The sequence below is a fragment of the Lasioglossum baleicum genome, chromosome 5 (assembly GCF_051020765.1).
Source record: "Lasioglossum baleicum chromosome 5, iyLasBale1, whole genome shotgun sequence".
NCBI classification, from domain to species: Eukaryota; Metazoa; Arthropoda; class Insecta; order Hymenoptera; family Halictidae; genus Lasioglossum; species Lasioglossum baleicum.
Window position 1 is genome coordinate 11507828 of NC_134933.1, and position 21203 is coordinate 11529030.

The window sequence follows — 21203 nt, forward strand, 5'->3', positions numbered from 1 at the left end:
AATAATAAAAGTGAGGTGGACCGCCATTACGAGCATGAGCGTATTTCAGGTGCCGTGGTTAAAATAATCGTACGATAAAAACATGACAGTTTTTAATCACATCGAGATAATTGATCAGCAAAAATTTTAATTTCACGGACTTCGATTTCTGCATTTCTAAAACAAATCTGCTTAAACTGTGCTTTACGATTCATCGTAAAGAAACTATGCTGAGTTTGTTTATACACTAATTTTACGTGTAGAAATGAAGATCTTCGATCCGCGCAAACAACATTCGGCGATGTGAAAATGTTTATTAGCCATTTAACATTTCGTGTCTTCTTGTTCCTAACGTACATCTGATAGTCGGTCGAGATTTATACGTTGTATCAAAGGAATGTACACAAACCGGAATACTTAGTATCTGAAAATACGGAGTCTAACAAAACACATCGGTTTTTATGGACCGTTTTATTACAGTTCTTGGCTCCTACTTAAAAATGTTTACGATACCGAATTTATAAAAATCGAACTTCAGTAGAGTGAACGAATCGACCAATACAGTTTGAGTAGTCGCATAAAAAGGGAATAAACAATAAAGGCATTAAATTTAATGAGCCTTTACATTTTAAAAATGTAAAACTTTTTCTACGTCGTTCAAAACATTGTAGAGCGCGGGTTTCACAATTTCAGCACACATTTGTCTGATCTATGTGCACAAATAAATTATTTATTTTATATTTATTTATTTATACAGCTCTCACCTGTCAACTAGAAAGCCAAACAAATTTTAAGGGGGTAGACTCATTTCTAGAATTGCAAGGGTGCGGAATGCGCGTTCTCATTTCTCAATTATGGAAAGATGGAGCTTTTCAGTAGTCAAAAGAGCTAGATAAAACACCATTCGAGGCCAAAGTCGCCCTCAAAAGTCCTATTTTTACGTTTACGAGTCGTAATTTGCATTATTCGGCAGCATGTATTTAGCTGTCGCAGCTTTATGAAAATAGCTACATGCGCAACTGTATACTTCCGAATCATGCAAATTACGCCTTGTAAACGTAAAAATAGGACTTTTGAGAGTGTTCGCGACCTAGATTGATCTTTTATCTAGCACTTTTGACTATACTAAAAATCCCCATCTTTGCATTATTGAGAAATGAGAAGGCACTTCCCGGATCCTGCGATCCTGGAAAAACGAGTCTACTCCCTTAAAGAAATATTGAAAGTGGGATCAGTAAAAAACGGTATTGTTTTCCAGACAATCGGTCAAGGATGCGGTCGTTGCGATGGCCGTCTGAGTTGTCGGAGCTACACGTACAGCGAGGGAAGCGGCCACGGTTCAAACAACCAGCATCCTCAGCAACATCATCTGAAGACGATCGGTCGAAGTGACAGTGTCGGTGACGAGTGTTTCAGTGAGTCGGGTAGGGATACGTGCAGGAAGACTTGCGCCGATTCGAGGAGATCGTTGCGATCGGGCAGGCAACACGACAGGAGCAGTGGTGATGTAAGTGACATAAAAAACGAGCTGAACGCCAGTGTGAACGCGGCGAAACATTTGAGACAGTATAGTGATTCGGTGGTGGATAGTGCTACATATGTGGACGATTTGTGCGACAATCTGAACGCTGCCTCCAGCGGGAACGAAGAGGCAAGGGACGCCATCACCAGGTTAGAACCAAGAGGACCTCTTCTTACCTTCCACAGGGCTGGTGCACCTTTCCGAAGCGCCTCCTTTGGACAGGTAGACTTCAATCAAGGTAACTGAACACCTCGCTGCATAACAAAACAATTTAACCAAACAATCATTTAGTCAACCTTCTCTGAAGGGAACTAAACATACCTCACTGCACAACAAAACAATTGAAGGGGGTAGACTCACGTTTCCACGATTGCAAGGGTGTGGGATGCGCCTTTTCATTTCTTCATAATGCAAAGATGGGTAATCATTAATTTAACATTTCAGTAAACGTTAATTGAATCAACCTCCCCTCAAGGAAACTGAATATACCTCACTGCATAACCAAACAATTTATGCAAACCCCTCTGAATCTTCTTGGTCCACCACAAAAATAATCCTGGTTTTCATTGATCAGTAGACTGAGAACTTTTATGCAAAATATTAGGTTGAAGGGAAAGTTCTGTCGTAATTAAATAAGCAGTTAATTTTGCTTGTAAATCAAAAACACATGTTGCTAGTGAGTCTTGTGGAAATAGGAATTGACAGGTTATCTGAAAGATATTTAAACAATATTAAATATATAATAATATTAAACATATATTTTTATAAATTGAACTTTGAAATTTCCTCCAACCTAATAGAAATTGTTTACGTTGGTTGTAGGGGGACAAAAGAAAAATATATTTCTATTTATTCGAACAGCGTTCATGGATACATTAATAGTTTAATTCTGGAGTTTTAGAGCGAGTGAAATCTTCGAAGATGTTTTTAGAAGCTGCTCTCGCGTTATTGAAAATCTTCTTTCATAGTTGCCAAGACGCTTCTCGTCTAATTTTGCTATGAAACCATTCGCGCATCGGTATTTCCCACAATCGATGTATCAAATTCAGCGAGGAATAGGTCGTCTAAATGCTATACGAGTTCTTCAACGCGTTCACCACTCGGGTTCTTGCAGTTAAGGTTACTGGGTGCTGTATCGTTGTATCTTCGGAGTTTAGCCAACTGAATGCTGGCAAAGCAACTATGTCATTTTTCATCGGTACAGTACTCCTATCCGGAAGCCCGTACAGTTTTAAATGTCCTGTCGCATTAATACCCTTTCTATTTATTGAAACTGTGCAGAAGACGTATAAAATACTTAATTCCACGATATACAACCATTAAGTGTTCCAGGTATATTTTCCTTAAACCAATCAATGGTCCAATCAATTCTTCAGGGATTATTTTTTTAAAGAGAGGAGAGTTTCTATTGCTATTCTGAGAAATTCGTTAAGAGATATCAAATTTTACGGTCGAACGATCACAAATAAAACGCCAGGAGTTATTTAAATGGACGCGACGGAGGGAGCCGAAGCGATCCTAAGAACAGTTACTCCGAAGCATTCATTGTGCTTTGTTTCCGTGTTTATCTTTTCGGGTCTTCACCTGCTTGAAACTGGTTCTGCCAGTCGGTCCCCGCAGAAGGTTCTGCTTTACTTCCTCGGAAAATGTTATTGTTACCGATTATTCGAAGAATCTTTATCCCCATCTGAGTCGTTTCATCCGCAAAAATATTGGAACTGATCGAGGAAAAATTAACATGTTTCTAACCATGTGTATTACACATGCCAGAGGAACTAGGTAAAAATAGGTGAAATCGTATATTCCAAAACAATGATCTTCGATTGATGCTTCTCATTAAACGTGGAATTTATTCGATGTAATCTTTACACAATTTGTAATACGTATAAATGATTTCGTCGAGGCATTAGTTGCCAATGAAAAACTAATTTGGTTAGTTCATTAAGTCTTTAAACTTTGCAAATCTGTTTCTCGTGAGATTGTTTCAATAATCTTGCAGATAATGGTACACAGAAACAATTTTTGTTATTCGGTCGTGATTTTCAGAGAATGGTAATTCTGTATCTCGTAATTCGTATACCTGTAACAAATGTGGGGATGCCATTACCAAAGGGTCTCTAGATTCTAAGAGTTCACGGTCTGCTCCCCCTGTTAGGATTGACAAAGAGATAGCATAGGAGGTTCACTCGTTAAAACCCTTTTGGTGATCTACCTGGGGTGGCTACGGATGGGCTTCTGGAAGTATTGCGATTACAACACCGAACCCTCGCTATAGATCAAGTGTAGTCTACGAATAGAATGGTCAGGAGGGGGAAGTTGACCGTACCTGCTACCTGTTCGACCAACTATGAGAAGAGTCGTATGTTAACCGTTTGCACTCGAAGTCATTTCAACTCGGGAATCCAAATTTTAGTGAACCCAGCAATTTTATTCAACCCAGAACATTTTAAAGTGACATTGATCCGTTATCGTGTAACAATAATTACCCTTTCTAAATGTAGGCAATTTTACCCAGATCTAACCCAAATTTTATTGGACCCAGCAATTTCATTCAACCCAGCACATTTTCTAAAAAAGAAATAAAATTGAACTCACTTGAATTTTATTTTATAATTACATTAACATAGGCAGACAAAAAATTCTGCACTTAAGAGCTCAAGAAAGTTGTAGAACTGCATATAATATCAGCTTGATACGTATAATCGTCGTGGAACCGTCGAGATCGTCTTACGCCCGCGTTCGAGACGCGATAAATAATCGCGCGTGTGCCGCGAAACGCGGAAATTTGGAAGGGAAAACATTGTCAATTAATTATATGAGTTGTATACAGTAGCTTGTAAATATTGGCCAGAGCCGGGCTCCCGCGAGAATGCAGACTTCGGCGGCATGGCTGTTCGCCAAATAAACACTACCCATTATGTCTATTATTACATTCATGTAGGTGTCAGTTTGTATAACTAAGATAGGGACAAATCTAAATCCGTGAGAACGATCTCCTCGCAAAGTTCTTGTCATTCGGGAAACGCGGGTAGAATTTTTCAGTCTTTTCCCTCGATTTTTCTTGGGTGCTTCGCAAGGCTGATTTTAACGTTTCTCCGCGCGTTTAAAGAGGCGTTCGCGTCCTAAATTCGTCGACGGGACCGAGGCATATTTTATTCGTGAATTCCAGTTCAATAATTCCCGAGGGTACCGAACACCGTGGTCTCAGCAGCGAAATTTCCCGTCGATCAACGCTAAGCCCGTTGTCGCACTTAATCTTCAACTGCGAAGACACCACGAATACTCTCTAAAGTCCCCGATACAATTACACACGTCGTGTCGTTTCGCGACCGTTTTATCGCATCGGAAAAAGTCGCTGGGTTTTATTCGGGGGAGGGGGGGGGGGGCTGAAAATAACGATTGTCCCTGAGGACCTCGACGTTCCGTGTTTTCGGCAACGTAACATTGACTTTCGTCTAGGTGGATAGTTATAACCCTGAACTACATACTGACATGACGGCAGATTCGGTTTCATAGTAGAGAACTTGAAGCACCGGAGACACTAGAGACCGTTATCTGCGGCATTGATGGAATGCATTTGCGTCCCTGACCTGAATCAACCAGCACTTCGGTAATTATTAAGTAAATCTCGTTTCGTAAACGTTTTGTTAATTGCGCTCGAATATCCGTTGTTCCTTTCTCAGACTGTCGCAGATCTTTAGTAACGAATGTTTATAATCAAACATTAATCACATCTCTACTCTATGCTCACCTTAAACATGATAAATTGAACTTGTTCATCGTTATGATTTCTATAAAATAATTCATGGAAGCTGGAATTTGCATAAAGATCCGTAGACAAAAAATGAAGACAGTCTAATTGCAACATTGCTTGATGAAATGTTTAGGGTATATGCAGGGTGTCTCAAAATTCCTTCAACATCCGAAAATGGGAGGTTCCTGAGATCATTTGAAGCAACATTTTCCTTTGCGAAAATGGCGTCCGCGGCTTTGTTAAGGAGTTATTAACGAAAAACATCTACCAATCAGAGCGTGTTTTTTTGTTAATAACTCCTTAACAAAGCCGCGGACGCCATATTCGCAAAGGAAAACGTTGCTTCAAATGATCTCAGGAACCTCCCATTTTCGGATGTTGAAGGAATTTTGGGACACCCTGTATAATTGACACAGATCTACAAAATGTATTTCTTAAATTTTCAATATAGGCCCATATAAAAAGTTAAAACCAACAATTATAGTATTTTCTCTGTAGTTCCGACCAATTGCAGTTTTTCAAAGATTTTGTTGTTGTATGGTCCGTTGTTAAAAAAATTATCGTCCTTTTAAAAGTGTCCGAATATTACCGTGATTCGCCGTATGTGTAAAATTTGAGGAAAACCGGTTAATTCATTATCGAGATATCATGGTGATCATTAAAAGTGATATTCTGCACGAATTCTACGGTGATTTAAATAACGATGACGGTAATTGCATGAAAACTACACTGTATCATCTTGAACTACAGGGTGAACCACGAATCATGGTCAGTAGGGATTACTCTGTTATTAGCAGTCCGATCAAAAATGTTTTTATCAGATATGTTTTTCATCTGATGATTGATGGCTCTGAACGAGAACACCTCGTCGATGCAAATGAAAAGTAACAGTCGAAACCGAAGGAAAGCAAAGTAAAGAAGCAGTGGAAAAAGCGTGTGTTGATTTATCAGTGTGTAACAAGGCCGAAGGCGTGAAACGCAACGAATCGCGTGCGCCGCGCAAGCCGGAAACGCTTCGCGCTAACGCGCCAACAAATCTCTCGCGGGACACCTTTTATGCTCGGAAGACGGTTTACGAGGACGGGTAACTAGGTATCTTCTGAAATACGACCGTTACGATCTTCGACTATTAACGGTCCTAGAACGCGGCGTGGTCAGGGAATAAAAAAAACAGATCGGGCGAATTCAGAAGAGATAACAGATTTCCTTTATCCGGTCGTGTTGGAAATAAATGTCCGCGATGACGGCGATCAGTTCTGTGGGAACGATCCGTTCGAAATTGCTTACGGACGTGAAGACTCGACGTGGACGAGTGAAACGTTCTCATTAGAAATTTACAGGGTGTGTCGGACAAAGTGTTCTTCGTCTTTTTAATCCTCGATTGATCAAGATTTTTCTGACACTCCATCAATATTTTCAAATGACTAATAAGTACATTTATCGTTAGTATGAATACATTTTATTACTGCAAACCACCGTCAAGACCCCTTGGTGTAACATTTGCTTCACAGTTACAGTGGTTAAAATGTCTTGATCCCCAAAAATGTCGTGGAAGAGGAAAGAAAATTTATATTTTTTGTATGGATAGATTTCTTTTAATGCTTAAATATTGATTAGAAACGAATCAAATTTTATTTTAATCTTCATCACTTGTAGTGCACTCTAACCTTTCATGTGCACTAAAGAAAAAATTGTATGTTGTTTAAGGAGAGGATGTACCATCGGATACCATTATTCTCGCATTTCTCAAATTTTTAAATGGTAAAAAATTGGCTTTAATTTTCCCTTGAGAGAATGAAATGACTTTTTGAGCGACCTAGTACATATACCCAGAGAAAGAGTCATTTTGAAGAAATGATAAGTAAAGCTACGTAAAAGAGTTCCGTCAATTTTTTCTAACAACAATCCAGAATGGTTGAAACGCGGGTGTATCATCCCAACTCTGGCGTGCTATTACTATACGGTCGTGAATCACCAGGAACGAAAACATTTAAGGGTGAACGCACTTGTAAAGATGGCAATAGTTTGTCCCGTTGAATTTGGATGATACGTTCTACCGATGACAGATATAAAATCGATAAAGGATCAAGAGAAGCTTTGAGAAAAGCAAGGTCCGTCTGTTGATCAAACACTATCTTTGCCGGAATTCGGCCAAGAAGACGTGCTGTCGATTTGGAGCGTCACCGAGATTTTCGTTCCCGTTCCCACTCTCACACTCCGCTCTTGTTATTATTGGAATGGTCCACCTCCTCGTGTTGAGAGGGCTGCCAAACTTACCTAACACTCGACGAGGTAATTAGAACTTCCTCTCTCTTTCTCGCGTGGTCCCGCTTCCGATGGCCTTGTGGCAGCCGGCACAAAAACAGCCGAGATACTGTTAAAAATACGACGAACACACAGGATCCACCGATGTGTATTTTTTTTGTGTGCACGCGGTATTCCGTGACAGACAGTTCGATTAAAAAATTGATGATTCACCCGGTCGAGAAGGTGTCGGAAACAAATAGATTCCGTTGAAGTTTATTTTATACCGAGTCCCTCCACGCCGTTTCACGTGGAAACGTGTGAAAGGTCAATTACTTGATTGTGCTGGAATCAAATTGAGGATCGGACAGGCTTATCCTATCAAATACAGAAATTTATGTATATTAAAGAATGGAATCGGCAACATGTTCCTTATTATTTAGTATTTTCTGAGACGCAAGTGGTATAATTATATATGTGGAATGACAATCACTAGACTGCGGATCTTCATGCAAAATAAAAATTTTTTGCATTAATCACGGGGTACTGGAATGAAATAAAAATTTCCTTTCTTCCTTTAATAATTTTAATATATATCGACACTCTCTCTCTCTCTCTCTATATATATATATATATATATATATATATATATATATATATATATATATAAAATTCCTTTTATCTTTCTCGTATTTTACATTCCATCTGCTCATTTTTATTATAAATGCATGAAATCCGCAGTCAGCTTGTTACATGTAACGATAATTATCTCTTATTGCTAGACTGCGGATCTTTATGCAAAGTAAAACTTTTCTGTATTAATTACAAGGTACTGGAATGAAATAAAAATGTTCTGCCTTTAATAATTTTAATAAGCCGATAATAACATGTCACTCATTTTTATTATAAATGCATAAAATCCGCAGTCAGCTTGTTATAAAATTATTGCAACAGCGTCAGGTCAAAATGTTGAGCGGGGGTTAATAATAGCTATGACGTTTTATTGATGTATGATGTTACGATTATGTTATTTCAGTAGACTTCCAGAAATTGAACGACACTTGAATTTTTCAGGGAATCGGACAAAGGCTCAGCCAATAGCGACGTCGAACCGTACGGAGAACAAGGATGTCCGTGCGAGCACGTTGCCACGAAGGCGAGGGGATGTCAGTCCGGTGGTCTCGACGCCGCAGAACAGCCCGAATCGTCAAAGTCCACGAACATCGACGCCAAGCGTCGACAGCGCTGTCGGTTCGGCGGAAGGCTTGGGTGTACCGCAGACCGGAAATCACGAAGAGATTCGACCGAGAAGCGATGGTTCCGACAGCCTGGCAACATCCAGTGCCCTCACCAGCCCGGAACCGCCGGTTCCTGAAATCCACGAGCCGAGAGTCGATTTGGTGCAACCGGATGGTCTTCCGATCGAGATCGTCACATCGGAACCCGTGTTCCCGCTCGTCGAGAACTCGGCGATCGAAGAGACCGTGCAGAAAGGTGAGCGACGCCATTACAGTCATACAGGATTTCGAAAATTGTTTAACCCATCGCGGTGGTACATATTTCTTACACAGTAGAATCTCGATTAGATCCCGATTATAAACAAATATGCGTTTAGATATGATTATATTATGAAGAGAAATAAATTTTCAAAAATAACATATTCACTTTGGAATATAATGTACATTTTAATTATTACATTTTAATTGTGTACATTTCTCTCGGGTCTCGATTATCCATCGGGCCTCAATTTACCCGGGCTGTTTGTCTCCCGATCAAGCCGGTTAATCGAGGTCCTACTGTACATAACATTATTAGTCTATCGGAGCAGCTAAGAAGCACAATTGTTCTCACGTGCCATGCCATTTTGGCATTGTGGATAAATGTAATGTGTAGACAGCGGATCTTTATGCAAAATCAAATTTTTGTGCATCGAGCACAAGATACAGGAGCTAAGTGAACATTTATTTTCCTCGTTAATAATTTTAATATGTTGACAGTTTTCAATCCTTTGAATTGGTTTACTGTTTTCAATTGCATCTACCCATTTTTGTCATAAATGCAGGAAGATCCGCAGGCTAGTAATATGAATTGGTAAAATTAGTAAGCGCAAAAATCAATGTCGAGTCTGAAATCAATGTAAAACAGTTAACCCTTTTTTGCAGTCGTAGCTATTTTATTTGAAAATTAAACATTTCTTCCGACCTAGAATAATTCCATTTTACCCGATTTTTCTCATTTTATGGATATGAAATTGATATAATACCTCATACAACACTTAAATATGTAGTAATTGATTGGATACCAACATATTTAACAATGTACACAATATTGTGGATGATGGTACAGCAAGTTTTAGACTGCTTTTAGAAATGATCAAGTTTGCCGTACGAAACCTATGACGTCTCTGAAACGTGATTTTAAGGCAACGGTTTAATCCTTCGATTGCTTTAAATTGCTCCTATTCGTTCCTGTTATAAATATGTAAAATTGCTGTCTAGACGAAAGCTAGTATCGGGTACGAGATTACAACAATTTAGTAGCATTTCGCTGGGCAAACGAGATCTTTGACAAGAACAAGCCGCGATTTTTGTTCTTGAATGAAATGTCGTCTGTTGCCTGCGGAGCCGTGATTAGTGGGTTTTCTGCTAGGCACCTCTGGTTTTAAATACTCAAAGTGTCTGCTGCTCGTGTCACTTGCCAGTCCGAGACGCCTAGATCCGATCGTTGGGGATTAAGAAGGATTACTCGAAATCTCTTTCTTAATCGTTGACATTCAACACTCGGAAGCTCTACTGTGCGAATCTCGAGACCTTTAATAAAGCCACTAGATTATGCTGTCAAGAAAGAAATTACTGCAAAGGAGTATGAATGTTTCGTAACAAAAATTATTATGCGAAGCTTCTTGATATCTCGCACAGGCGATTTGTGCCTGTAGAACAGTGCTCCTGTAGGAATTTGTAAAGATTGGATTCACATTGTAATTTTATTTGTGCAATTTTCCGATTGACGCTTGACAGTGTTCAGGTAACAGGATTTTCAACGCTTGGGATACGGTAGAACTTGTAAATTGGTTTCAGTGTAACCTGACAGCTTATTATTATTCAACTGATTTCGTCAGTAGAAATTGGCAACATAGTATTATTAATGCTGACATCGTCAGGGCTTGTAATTTTAATTTAATGACTTTATTCGTGCCAGATTCACACCTTGTTCCGTGTGACTCGGTCATTCTGGACGTCAGGATCATTTTCATACTCTTGACGTCCTTCCTCTGAACCATATTGATCTATAACCTTTCGAATTTAATATCATTTCTTTACGCGAATTATTGGTGACGAAGATTAGCGATCATTCGTTGAGTGTGTGCTTAATAATCGACTGCTGATTTTATGTTTTATCAATCTTGATCTGTTAAAATTGTTAACAAAATAAATCATATCAGCGCCAAAGCGACACGGATAAACAACAAAATGTTTTCTCTCGTTCACCGTGACAAAGGCTAGAGCATAAAGCACTATTTTCGGTACTTCGACAGAAATACAGTCAGAAAGGTGCACCCGAGTTTCCATTTTATTTCACGCCGATCTATTTTCAGAACTGTGGTTGCCAGCAAACGAAATAGAAATTTCAGCGTCATCGGGTTATAGCCATCCTTATTGATGACTTCACGCCCGTTTACCCGTGGCTGGAGTTCGCTAATCACAATAAATCCCCTAGCTCACGGGGATCTGTTTGACTATGACGAATACTATTCGTCAGCGTGCCGTTTCTTCAACGACTGCAAACATTTATTTCGTTTCGTCTATGAATCCCAGATTCTAAACTGTCAACTATTGCGTTGTACACGCGATGTCCCTGAACATTTTCACCATACCTTGTGCTATTGGATTTGAACGAAAATTCGTAGCGTTTTTAAATTAAAATTCGAAGGTAAAATTAAGATATTTATCCATAGGTTTATTCGATAAGTAGATAGCGGATCTTCATGCAGAATGGACATTTTTAACCTAAATTGCAACAAACTGGAGTGAAATAGAAATTTATTTTCTTTCTTAATAGATTTAATAGGTCGACAATAATATGACAATATTTTTAACACTAAACCTATCGAGTACTAAAAGCGATTAAAATGTGTTTTATTTTACAAAAATGACAAGGCTCTATTTATTTAGATTTAGTGCTACTTTAATTACAATATGTGCTTGGATAAAGAAATTTATCGAATCAATTTCCATGTAAGCAATTTTGTAATTTCAATAATTATAAGACGAAAAATATAAAACCGGTCATTTGACCGGCAGTGGTAGGTTTACTGTTCAATTCTCCCACTATTTCCTAAAAAAAACTATAAGTTTTAAATTAAATTAAAATCCACTGTTTTAAACTAAAATCCGCTGTATAATCATAAGTTAGCTCAAAACTGGAAAAAAGTAATAGATCAGAATGGAAAGTATGTTGCCCAATAAATGATACGAAGTGGTATCTCCCAGAAAATAGGATAGAGCCGCACGAAGTGATAATAACACCGCCACCGGAGGAGCCACGGCTGAGCCAAGCTAGCGAGGGTAGCGAGGCAGCGAGTGAGGCACCCTCGGAGACGTCCTCGCCGTCGGGTAAAACGAGAAGATGCAGAGGGGATACCAGCAAAAGGAGAAAGGGCGTGTACATAACCCAATGGCCGGAGCCCTTGGACACCGACAGGAACAAGCTGTCAGCTCAGAGCAGCGAGGAACGAGACGAGCCACCTGCGACGCCCAGTGACCTCTCCGACTGCGAGGGCCACACGCCTAGAAGGTAACACGAGAACCACCGCTAATATATCGGAATAGAATGCAAATAGACCTGAAGTGTCTGCCTACGGATAGGATTTAAGAGGAGAGGACGTAACAGAGTCCGCTGTTTGCCTAAGAGTACCTTTTTTCGTCGCCTCCCTTTTGTGTATGTAGCGGGAAATAATCAAGCAGACGTTTCGGGATGGTTGTTGTACTTTATTAATGTTAATTAAGCTTTGAAATGCGTGAATTTTCAACAGAGATTTATACTGAAATGTAAAATCTATCTACACGGGGTGAACCACGAATTGTAACCAGTAGAGATTACTCTCTTATTAGCAGTCCGATCGAAAATGTTTTTATCAGGTATATAGCATGGTTTCAAAAGAGCTCTCACGTGATTATAGCAAATTTTTCGTCAACTCTTTTTTTGTGATTTTTCAAGGTCACCATTAATTATCTTAATTTGTTAGAGGAATTCACGACGAATTCGACAAGTATCATAACATTAAAAAATTGCTTTTTAAATTTCTTTACGAAAAATTTTCTATAAACCATGTGTATACCTGATGAAAACATTTTCGATCGAACTGCTAACAGTAACCTCTACTGATCACGATTTGTGGTTCACCCTGTATATAAAATTGACACTTCCTCTGTCCTCTGTAACGGTAAAAAAATCTTGAAACACAGAAGCCTTAGAAAGCTGACATTTGGTACACAGGTAGCCGTTAGCCCAAAGGGGTGAACGAATACGCTTTTATCCCGGAAGTCATTCAGGATCAAGTGTTAAAATTAAATTGGTGGCATACCTCCAGAAATAAGCCAGCCGTTGATTTTCCAACGGGAATTATACTATTATGTCGATATTTTTTGGTTATATTTCAGAAATACCAAAATACGGTGTGACATTGTTCCAATTTTTTCGGTTTTCTTCTTTTATTGTAATACAATTTACTTTATTTCTAATTCTAGATTCTTATTTATTTCTAAGATTAAAGATCTACAGTCACTGTCATATTTGTTTGTTCAGATATAGTAAGAGGCCTCTCCGCGGCCCCTACGGGCAGATGCTCGAGGCAGAGATGGCGAAGCCACGAGCGACCGACATCGCTCTCGAGGAAGGTCTTCGTCCACGTAGAAAAGTTTCCGCGAATCTTTCGTACACCACCAGCTCGAATAACAGCGGGTCCGAGCCGCCAACACCCTGCCATCATCGAACAACCTCCAGCCCGAGCAAACTCGAAGGACTTCCGGGACCAAGTCCTGAACTCCTGGCGGAACTACTTCGAGGTTCTTCGGAAAGGGTGGCCCGCGCACCAGCACATCGAAACGTGAGTACCATTAAGCTCAATATTGCATTAGTTCGATGGAAACGTCTAGAAACGCTTGCGCGACCCATAAAATGATGCTGGAGTAAAATGTTGTAAATATTATGATGAAAAAACAGCAGCTTATAGTTCACATTAAACAAATGTTTATTTATACGCGACCTAGTATTCATTTTGTAGCATAGGTCACCATATTTTTCACAAAAGTCGCTAATGAACTATGACCATAACAATACAAAGATGACCTTCAATTTCCGAGGCGATTCATCGTGTAAAAAAAGTTGTTGTCACTTACACGACAAATTTTTCAGTAACTTTTATACATAGTTGCGAACATATTCAAGGGTGTCGCTTTTATTTGTTCATAAACAGGGGTTCCGACTGATCCAAGAATAACTGTTTGTCATTGTTCAATGCAAGCTTTTATTGAAATCGCGAGAAATCTGAACGGTGTTGTTCAGTATTTTTTACACCAAAGTTTATTTATAAAAATGTCTTGTTGAAAGATTTCTGGATAATTATTAATTGGCTCTTGAGACATCCACTAATTAGTTCTTCCTGCGAATAGAAGTGAGAATTTGCAAAAAGATTCACAGCCTAGTTATGACACCGTAGGGGCTCGGTCACTCGTTCTTCGTCAACCTAATGTTTCCATGCTTCTCGGACAGGGCATTTCAGCAATGAACGAACAAACTATCCAAACAGTCGTCATTTGTAATACACGACTCCAGGCTGGCGGGGAAAATGTAATCTAATAATAATGTTCGGCCATATTTCTGGGATGAGTTGGTGCTTTGGCCAGTGCACTCGAGATTTGCAGAGTGTCCCCTTGATTCTGGCACAGCGGGGGCGGCTGCGCGAATATCTACGAGGATATTCCTGGCCTTAGGTGTACCCGGGGACTGATCGGTCTCTGCCGATGCGCGTGGAATCCGTCGACTAACATTTTTATGCAATCCGACCTTGATACCTTGACGAGATGGTCCTCTGTGTCACATGCCTGTGGAGCTACCAGTTCGATCATGTGCACCAGCTAGAATCCTGCGGTTGCAAGGAAAAACGCCGCATGCCACAATTTCGTCAAATTTTAGTTTACGCATTAATTGAGCTTTCTAGTATAGGATTCACGTATTTACCAGAAAAATAGTTATGAAAACAAAATCGAAAGTTTCAAAAAAATAATGCAATTCGAAACTTTAAACGGCAATATCTCGAAAGCGAAAGTATGTGACATGCGGCGTTCTTCCTGACAACCCCTAGGGGACCATCAGAGCTTTTCCACTCATTTTTGTTTAAAAAACTCACTAGCGAAGACACTCTTCGGAGATTTGTCTAAATGTAGCCACCTAAATATCCCTTTTATTTGTGATGACTAGACTGCAGATTTTTATGTATTTATGAAGAAAATGGTGAGGTGAAATACAAAACAGTAAAAAATTCGAAAAATTTAAGAATATCATAATGTTGTTCTTAATGCAATAAAGTCATTAAGGAATGAGATTTTTTATATGGCTACAGATTTATTTTAATACTTAAGCAATTGATTGCAAACGAATCAAACTTTAATTCATCTAAAAAAAGATTCATGACATTCATATTTGTTAGACTTTGTTGAAACCTTCATCACGAGTCTGACTCGTTAAAATACCGCAAGGGGTTAAAAATCACATTTTCACAGAAAAATCCAGACGAAATAGAAATGGTTGTACAATTCGTACGGAAGATGAAATGACTGCGACAAACCCGACGCACGAAAGTAGATTTGTTTTACTCGGAAAACAACATCAGCCGTATATATCGTGATTAGTGTGCGTGATGCGAACCAACGGCGCGCCGCGGCGTGCGGAAATTAGTCATACCGGAGAAAAATGGATTTCCTCCGATTGAGAGAAAGCAGAATCGTTTGTGATGCGGGGCACGGAACGTTTACGGAAATGTATCGGAACTCTGCGTTTCCTCAGGCTTATATTACTCACTTTTACTTCAGCTTGAAGTGACCATTATGCAGTGACATATAAAAATATTAAGTTCCAAGAATACAGAGCGGGATGAACGAAATGTCGAGTTACATAAACAAGTAAAACACGAAGAACACGTCCGGTGGTTGAATTTCATGCGAAAATCTCAACTTTCGATAGCCGATATGTCTCGCAACGGTTCAAAAGGGAATATACGTCGTTCAACGAAATATATTCGGACCTGCCAAACGTCGCGATACGTTGATCGGATTTTTTTCGTGAAATCGAGGAAAAATGAAAGTTGAACGTAACGCTCTCTCGGTAGTTTATGAAATACGAAGATTAACGGAAATAGCGCGCCACTATTCAGATACACAAAGATATTTTCAGGTGAGCTCTTTATCTATCTCCTGATGTCATCGGCTTGCACGCTATTGCGTAGATTTCGAGATCTTCATGAATGGATCGCGATGCTGACAATTTACGACATTCGGGCGCGGTGACGTCGACGGCAAACGTGACGTTCGATCGCACGTACGTTGCCCGCAATGTTATAGCAACCCTCCCGCCCACTTCATCATTTTGATGAATGCTGCGTGGTGTCTGAAATTCTGTTCTTTTTTTACAAATGCTCGATGCAGAGAGTTCATACCAACTACGCGAGAAAATAAAGCTCGAGTCCTCTCAATAATCCCTCTGACCGTTTAATTGCGAATCACTTCGTTAGAGGATTAATCATTTGGGAAGAATTTAGTCTACTTCAGTTGGTATTGAAAGTTTCGAGCTCGGTGATTTGGTACAGTCGAATTTTGTTATTTTATATTCTGCTGTTAGAATGAATTAGAAGTTTTCACGTTGAATTTGAATGTTTCATATTGAGTTCAATAAAAGGATTCACCTATTATCGTAACATTTTCTTTACAGTTACAGTAATTAAAACGGCTTCATCGCCAAAAATGTCGTAGAACATTTTGATTCAAAAAGAAACGCATAACATGCATATTTGGTAGACTTCGTTAAAATCTTCATCGCGAGTCTGACTCGTTAAAATACGGCAAAGGGTTAATCCTGCATTTACAAAATAGAATTTTCAGCATTGTTGTTCTATTATGTGAATATTCTCTTGTGTGAACACTATTGTTCCCCGATTAGTTCATATAACGGAATGATACAAGTTGACAAAACGGAGCGAAAGAAGAAGCAGGTGAAAATTTACCTGTTATAGTAACATCAGATAAATGGATGAAAATCAAGCAGGCTAAAGACAAAGAAGAGGAGAAAAAAATTAAGCGAGAAAAAAGACTAGTATAAGTAGAAGAAAATAATACAATTAATGCAAAGAAATACGGAAAAAGCAGAAAGAATAGGATTTGTTGCTACGAAAATAAAAAATATTGATAATCCCTACTATTTCTGTACATTTGTTGTGTCGTCTGTTCTAGAACAAAGATTTGTGGAAATTGAAAGCTACAATTCTCGTGTCCGCATAACCAATTTCACTAGCCAAAATGGTACATCTACCCTGGCTAAAAACATATTAGCAGCGTGATACCACAATTCTGAGGGCAGCGTTGAAAAACGTCAGAGCTTCATCGAAGGTCGGTATCGCGAAATAAACTCTAATGGTCGCGGGGAAGAATTCTACGGGAAGGGTGCAGGCTAGATCCGGGAGCTTTTGCAGGGTTGAACGGCGCACTATGGGCCAAACCAACGAAATCTGTGTCAAAATCAAAGAACTTTCGATAGAAATGAGATAGAGCTGAAAAATTAAAGCTGAAACATTGCAAAATATGGGAAACATAGAGAGATTATAGTAGGAACGTTTTTTAACCTTTAAAAATTCGTTAAACGTGCACAATTTCAAGAAAATTGTGGTTTATTAACTTTACTTCTCATCAACAAATTTTTTAACCTCTGGTGATAAAAATAAAGAAATAAGGTATCTTATACCTGATATTTTATATGTGATATCTTATTTTTTATTTTTATCACCAGAAGTTAAAAAATGAGAAGTAAATTAAAAAGCTGAAATGCTTACCTCACTTTCTGTGTAAATGAAAAAGTCAGTTGCACACACAGCCTACAAGGAGTGCCAAAGCAATCGCAGCGATTCATCATGCGACCGTTCGTCAAGTGATATACGTCAAATAACCGTTCAAATACTTCGTGATATTTATTTTTATTGTGTTTTATATATGAGAATACAATACATATACCTTCAAACTAGTGGGTTTATCAATTCATTTCAACGAAAACATGATTTCATTAGTTTTGTTCACAAAAATCGATTTCTTGCAAAATCCTGAGGTCGTAGACAAATTTTGAAACCAGATTTGAGATCTGCGTGAAAAAATCTACGGGGTATAGCATGTTAAAAAAAAATTGTTCTGCGCGTGGTCCTGGAAAAACCACGATTTTCTTGAAATTGTGCAAGTTTAACGAATTCTTTCAAGGTTAATATTCTGCAAAGTTTCAGCTTACATTTAAAAAAAATCAAATTTCATCGCTCTATCTCATTTCTATCGAGATTTTGACACACAGATTTCATTGGTTTGGCCCATAGTGCGGCGCAACTAAAGTTGTGAGTCGGGAATGAAAGCGTCGCTTTGCGAGAGAGGCGATTGTCGATCGGGTGTTCTTTTGGTGGCAAAGGTACAAGGTCGTCGGAGCTTGGCTCCCCGGGACAAGGTCGTGGCGGGAAAGCTCTGGCAGGCTGGACAAGGCAGATCAGAGCAGAACGGAGGAGAGCAGAGCGCAGCAGAGTAGAGGAGAGTACTGCACGCAGAGAGCAGGCAGAACAAGCAGGCAAGATACCGTGGCGCGCGTGTAATCCACGTGAGATTGCGCGCCGGCGTTCTGGAACCGAAACATCTGCCTCTCTTCCTCCGCAGCGGCCGCTATTCTCTTGGGCATCGATCAGACTAGCTGTGGTTGTGCGACGGGTCGCCAGTTTCAGGCGTAACGCCGTGTCTCGCTGTCGCTCCGCAAAAGCTCTCCAGCAATCTCGCGAATCTCGCCGGGATACCTGCCGCGAAAATCGAAAGCCGACACGTGTGAACCTACTAGGAAAATCGGGGTGCACCGGGACATGTTCGCCGGGATGCTCGGGAATATACCTTTGATAGAAGGGAATCATCGTCGTGTAGCTTAGAGCAAGAGGGACATAGGCACCCTTCGTGACGATCAGACGTTTCGGAGAGGTTTCACTATCTCCCCGAGGCCGCAGCTCTCGATACACCCGTCACGTCTGGTGTCCGTCACGTGTGAGTCCTTTGAAAAACGTATCCCGAGGATGGTAACGGTAATCGACGAGAACATTGTACGCTTTGTAGACTAGTTTCAATTAATTTCTCGATGTGGTAGAGCGATTAGTCACACCGGTGGTAGCTACGGCTTTTGTTTGCGTATTGTGATCGAGGAGAATAGCTCCGGAGATAATGTTTATTCGAATGGCAGGGTATACTCTGTAGACGGAGAGCTGATTAGAATTGTTGAAATATCCTTTCTCTGTTGGTAGGATCAGAGAAAACGAGTATCGACCGTAAAGTTGTTTGGAAGATTCCAAAGACTTCATAGTACTGTTAGCCGCGGCTAGAACTAATATTACCCGACTAGAGTAACGGCATATTTGCTAGTGCATCACGTAAGCTCGGCCACCTTCTATTTATTCTCGATTCTATTCGGATCAACGTGTACCACTTGCTGCTCATAATCTAAGAAATCGTGCGAAATAATCGCGTCTCTGCAACAAGTAGCACGGCCGGTTGCTAAATGCGAATCTTTAGACCTTCTGCTCTCGGAAGTCGAGTGGCCACTTCTACGCTCGTAATTATTTCACACGCCCGCGCCCGCGGACCGCACTCGACTCAAATATTTCGGATTACTAGACTGCAGATTTTTAGGTGAAACAGGAATGTTCTGTATACATCGCGATAAACACAGAAGCTGCGTAGACGTTTATTTCTTCTCTTAATAATTTCAAAAAGCGACTGACAAACGAACTTTTCAAATCTTTCTACATTTTCATTATTTTGTGGTTGCGCATTTTCATGCGAAATAAAAATTGTCTTCACTAATTGCAAAATATAAGAGCTATGCAGACAGTTGTTTCTTTTCTTTTTTTAATTCCGATGAGCTGAAAGGAATGCAGTAATTTTTTAAAATTGGAGTATAGATTCAACATTTGGAAAAATGGACACATTTAAAACAATTTAACACTAAACCCTTTACGATTATTGATCTAATAAAAATAATTGTATAAGAAATGATTGTATAGGTATCTTCAGTGGAGCACATATTACAATAGGAGCTGCACAAAATCTAAATAAAATCAATCTTGTTATTTTTATAAGGGAGCATGTACCAGTTACTTTTAAAGCTCGGTAGTTTTAGTGTTAAGAATATCAATATATTGCCCCCGGCATACTAAAATCATTGAGAGAAGAAAGAAATTTCTATTGCATTTGACTCCCGCATATTGGAATCAATGCAGATTTTCAAACAGAACATATTTCTAAAGAATCGTTAGTTTTACTAAGAATTTAGAGAACGTCGAATGCAATTACATTTTCATGGAAATCCTTTATACCGTACGGACAAAATTTCATATTTGACTGCACAGTTGCTGGAACGAAGCATCCGCTTCAATGCAGACTGCGACCAGTTAAAGTATTGTCTGATATTGAATTCGACCGTGGAACGTATTCCGATGATGCACATCGTTTTCCCATATCCCGTTCAATAATTAACATTTTCGAGGCACAATCGTGAGAAAACGGTCGATCATAATTTTTCACAGTTAATGGTAACCGCGATGTAATTGTATTCAGCTACTGCTTCCGCGTTCATGGAACGGCATGGCGGACCGTTGACGTTCGTTCTATTATTGTGCAGTGAATATCGAAAATTATCACGAGAATCGCGCAGCGATGCAGCTCGGAGTATCGAAGAAATAGTTGTTTGATCCGCCTAATTGGAGGATAACAGAAATAATATAAGTACTGGACGGGTAATACTGATACTTGGCAAAGGTCAAAGGTTAACCTTCGGTTCCGCCACTAGTTAGGCAGGATTACGAGCGCAGCTCCTTTGAAACACGTTAAAACTCGTGGGCTATAGTTTCGTAGCGGGATCCTTTGAGCTGAATCTGCGTACCGGTAACTAATTTTCGCGCGGGACTATTCAATACTAGTGATGGGAGCGATCCAGTTCTTTCTCGCGATTTTCAAGTAATTCGCTGATCAAACGTTTTTGAAATAATATTCTTTCGCGAGTTTTGACAGTATTAGATTGTGAAACTATCGCATCTTTTTGATACTTGCAGATTCATACGGACCTTAATTGCAATCATACGTTGTTATAGGTTTTGCACTCCAAATTCACCCATCAAGAATATTTAAAATTGATTATTTATTTATTTGAATTAAATTATATATTCATTTAGACACACATGAACGGTGTCATTACTGCGAGGGAAACATAAGACTCGATACTCAATAAATTCAATAAATTCATGTGTACTTTCATTTTTTAAATTTAACAATCAGAAAATGGCTACAATGAACACACATATCTGCACACAGTTTTCATACATTTTTAGCATTTGATGCGCATCCTTGCAATAAATAAAATTTTGAATTTTGA

At 39.4% G+C, this 21203-nt stretch overlaps 1 protein-coding gene across 5 annotated transcripts in view; it reads left to right on the plus strand.

The window, feature by feature from the left end:
- LOC143209217 (rho guanine nucleotide exchange factor 17) overlaps positions 1 to 21203 on the plus strand; it is a 63796-nt gene that overhangs the window by 19950 nt on the left and 22643 nt on the right. For all 5 annotated transcript variants that reach the window (XM_076424586.1, XM_076424588.1, XM_076424589.1 and 2 more), the window contains exons 5-8: positions 1238 to 1739; positions 8574 to 8993; positions 11990 to 12293; positions 13305 to 13605. In XM_076424586.1, the coding sequence (XP_076280701.1) occupies positions 1238 to 1739; positions 8574 to 8993; positions 11990 to 12293; positions 13305 to 13605 (1527 nt within the window). The remainder of the gene's footprint in view (positions 1 to 1237; positions 1740 to 8573; positions 8994 to 11989; positions 12294 to 13304; positions 13606 to 21203) is intronic.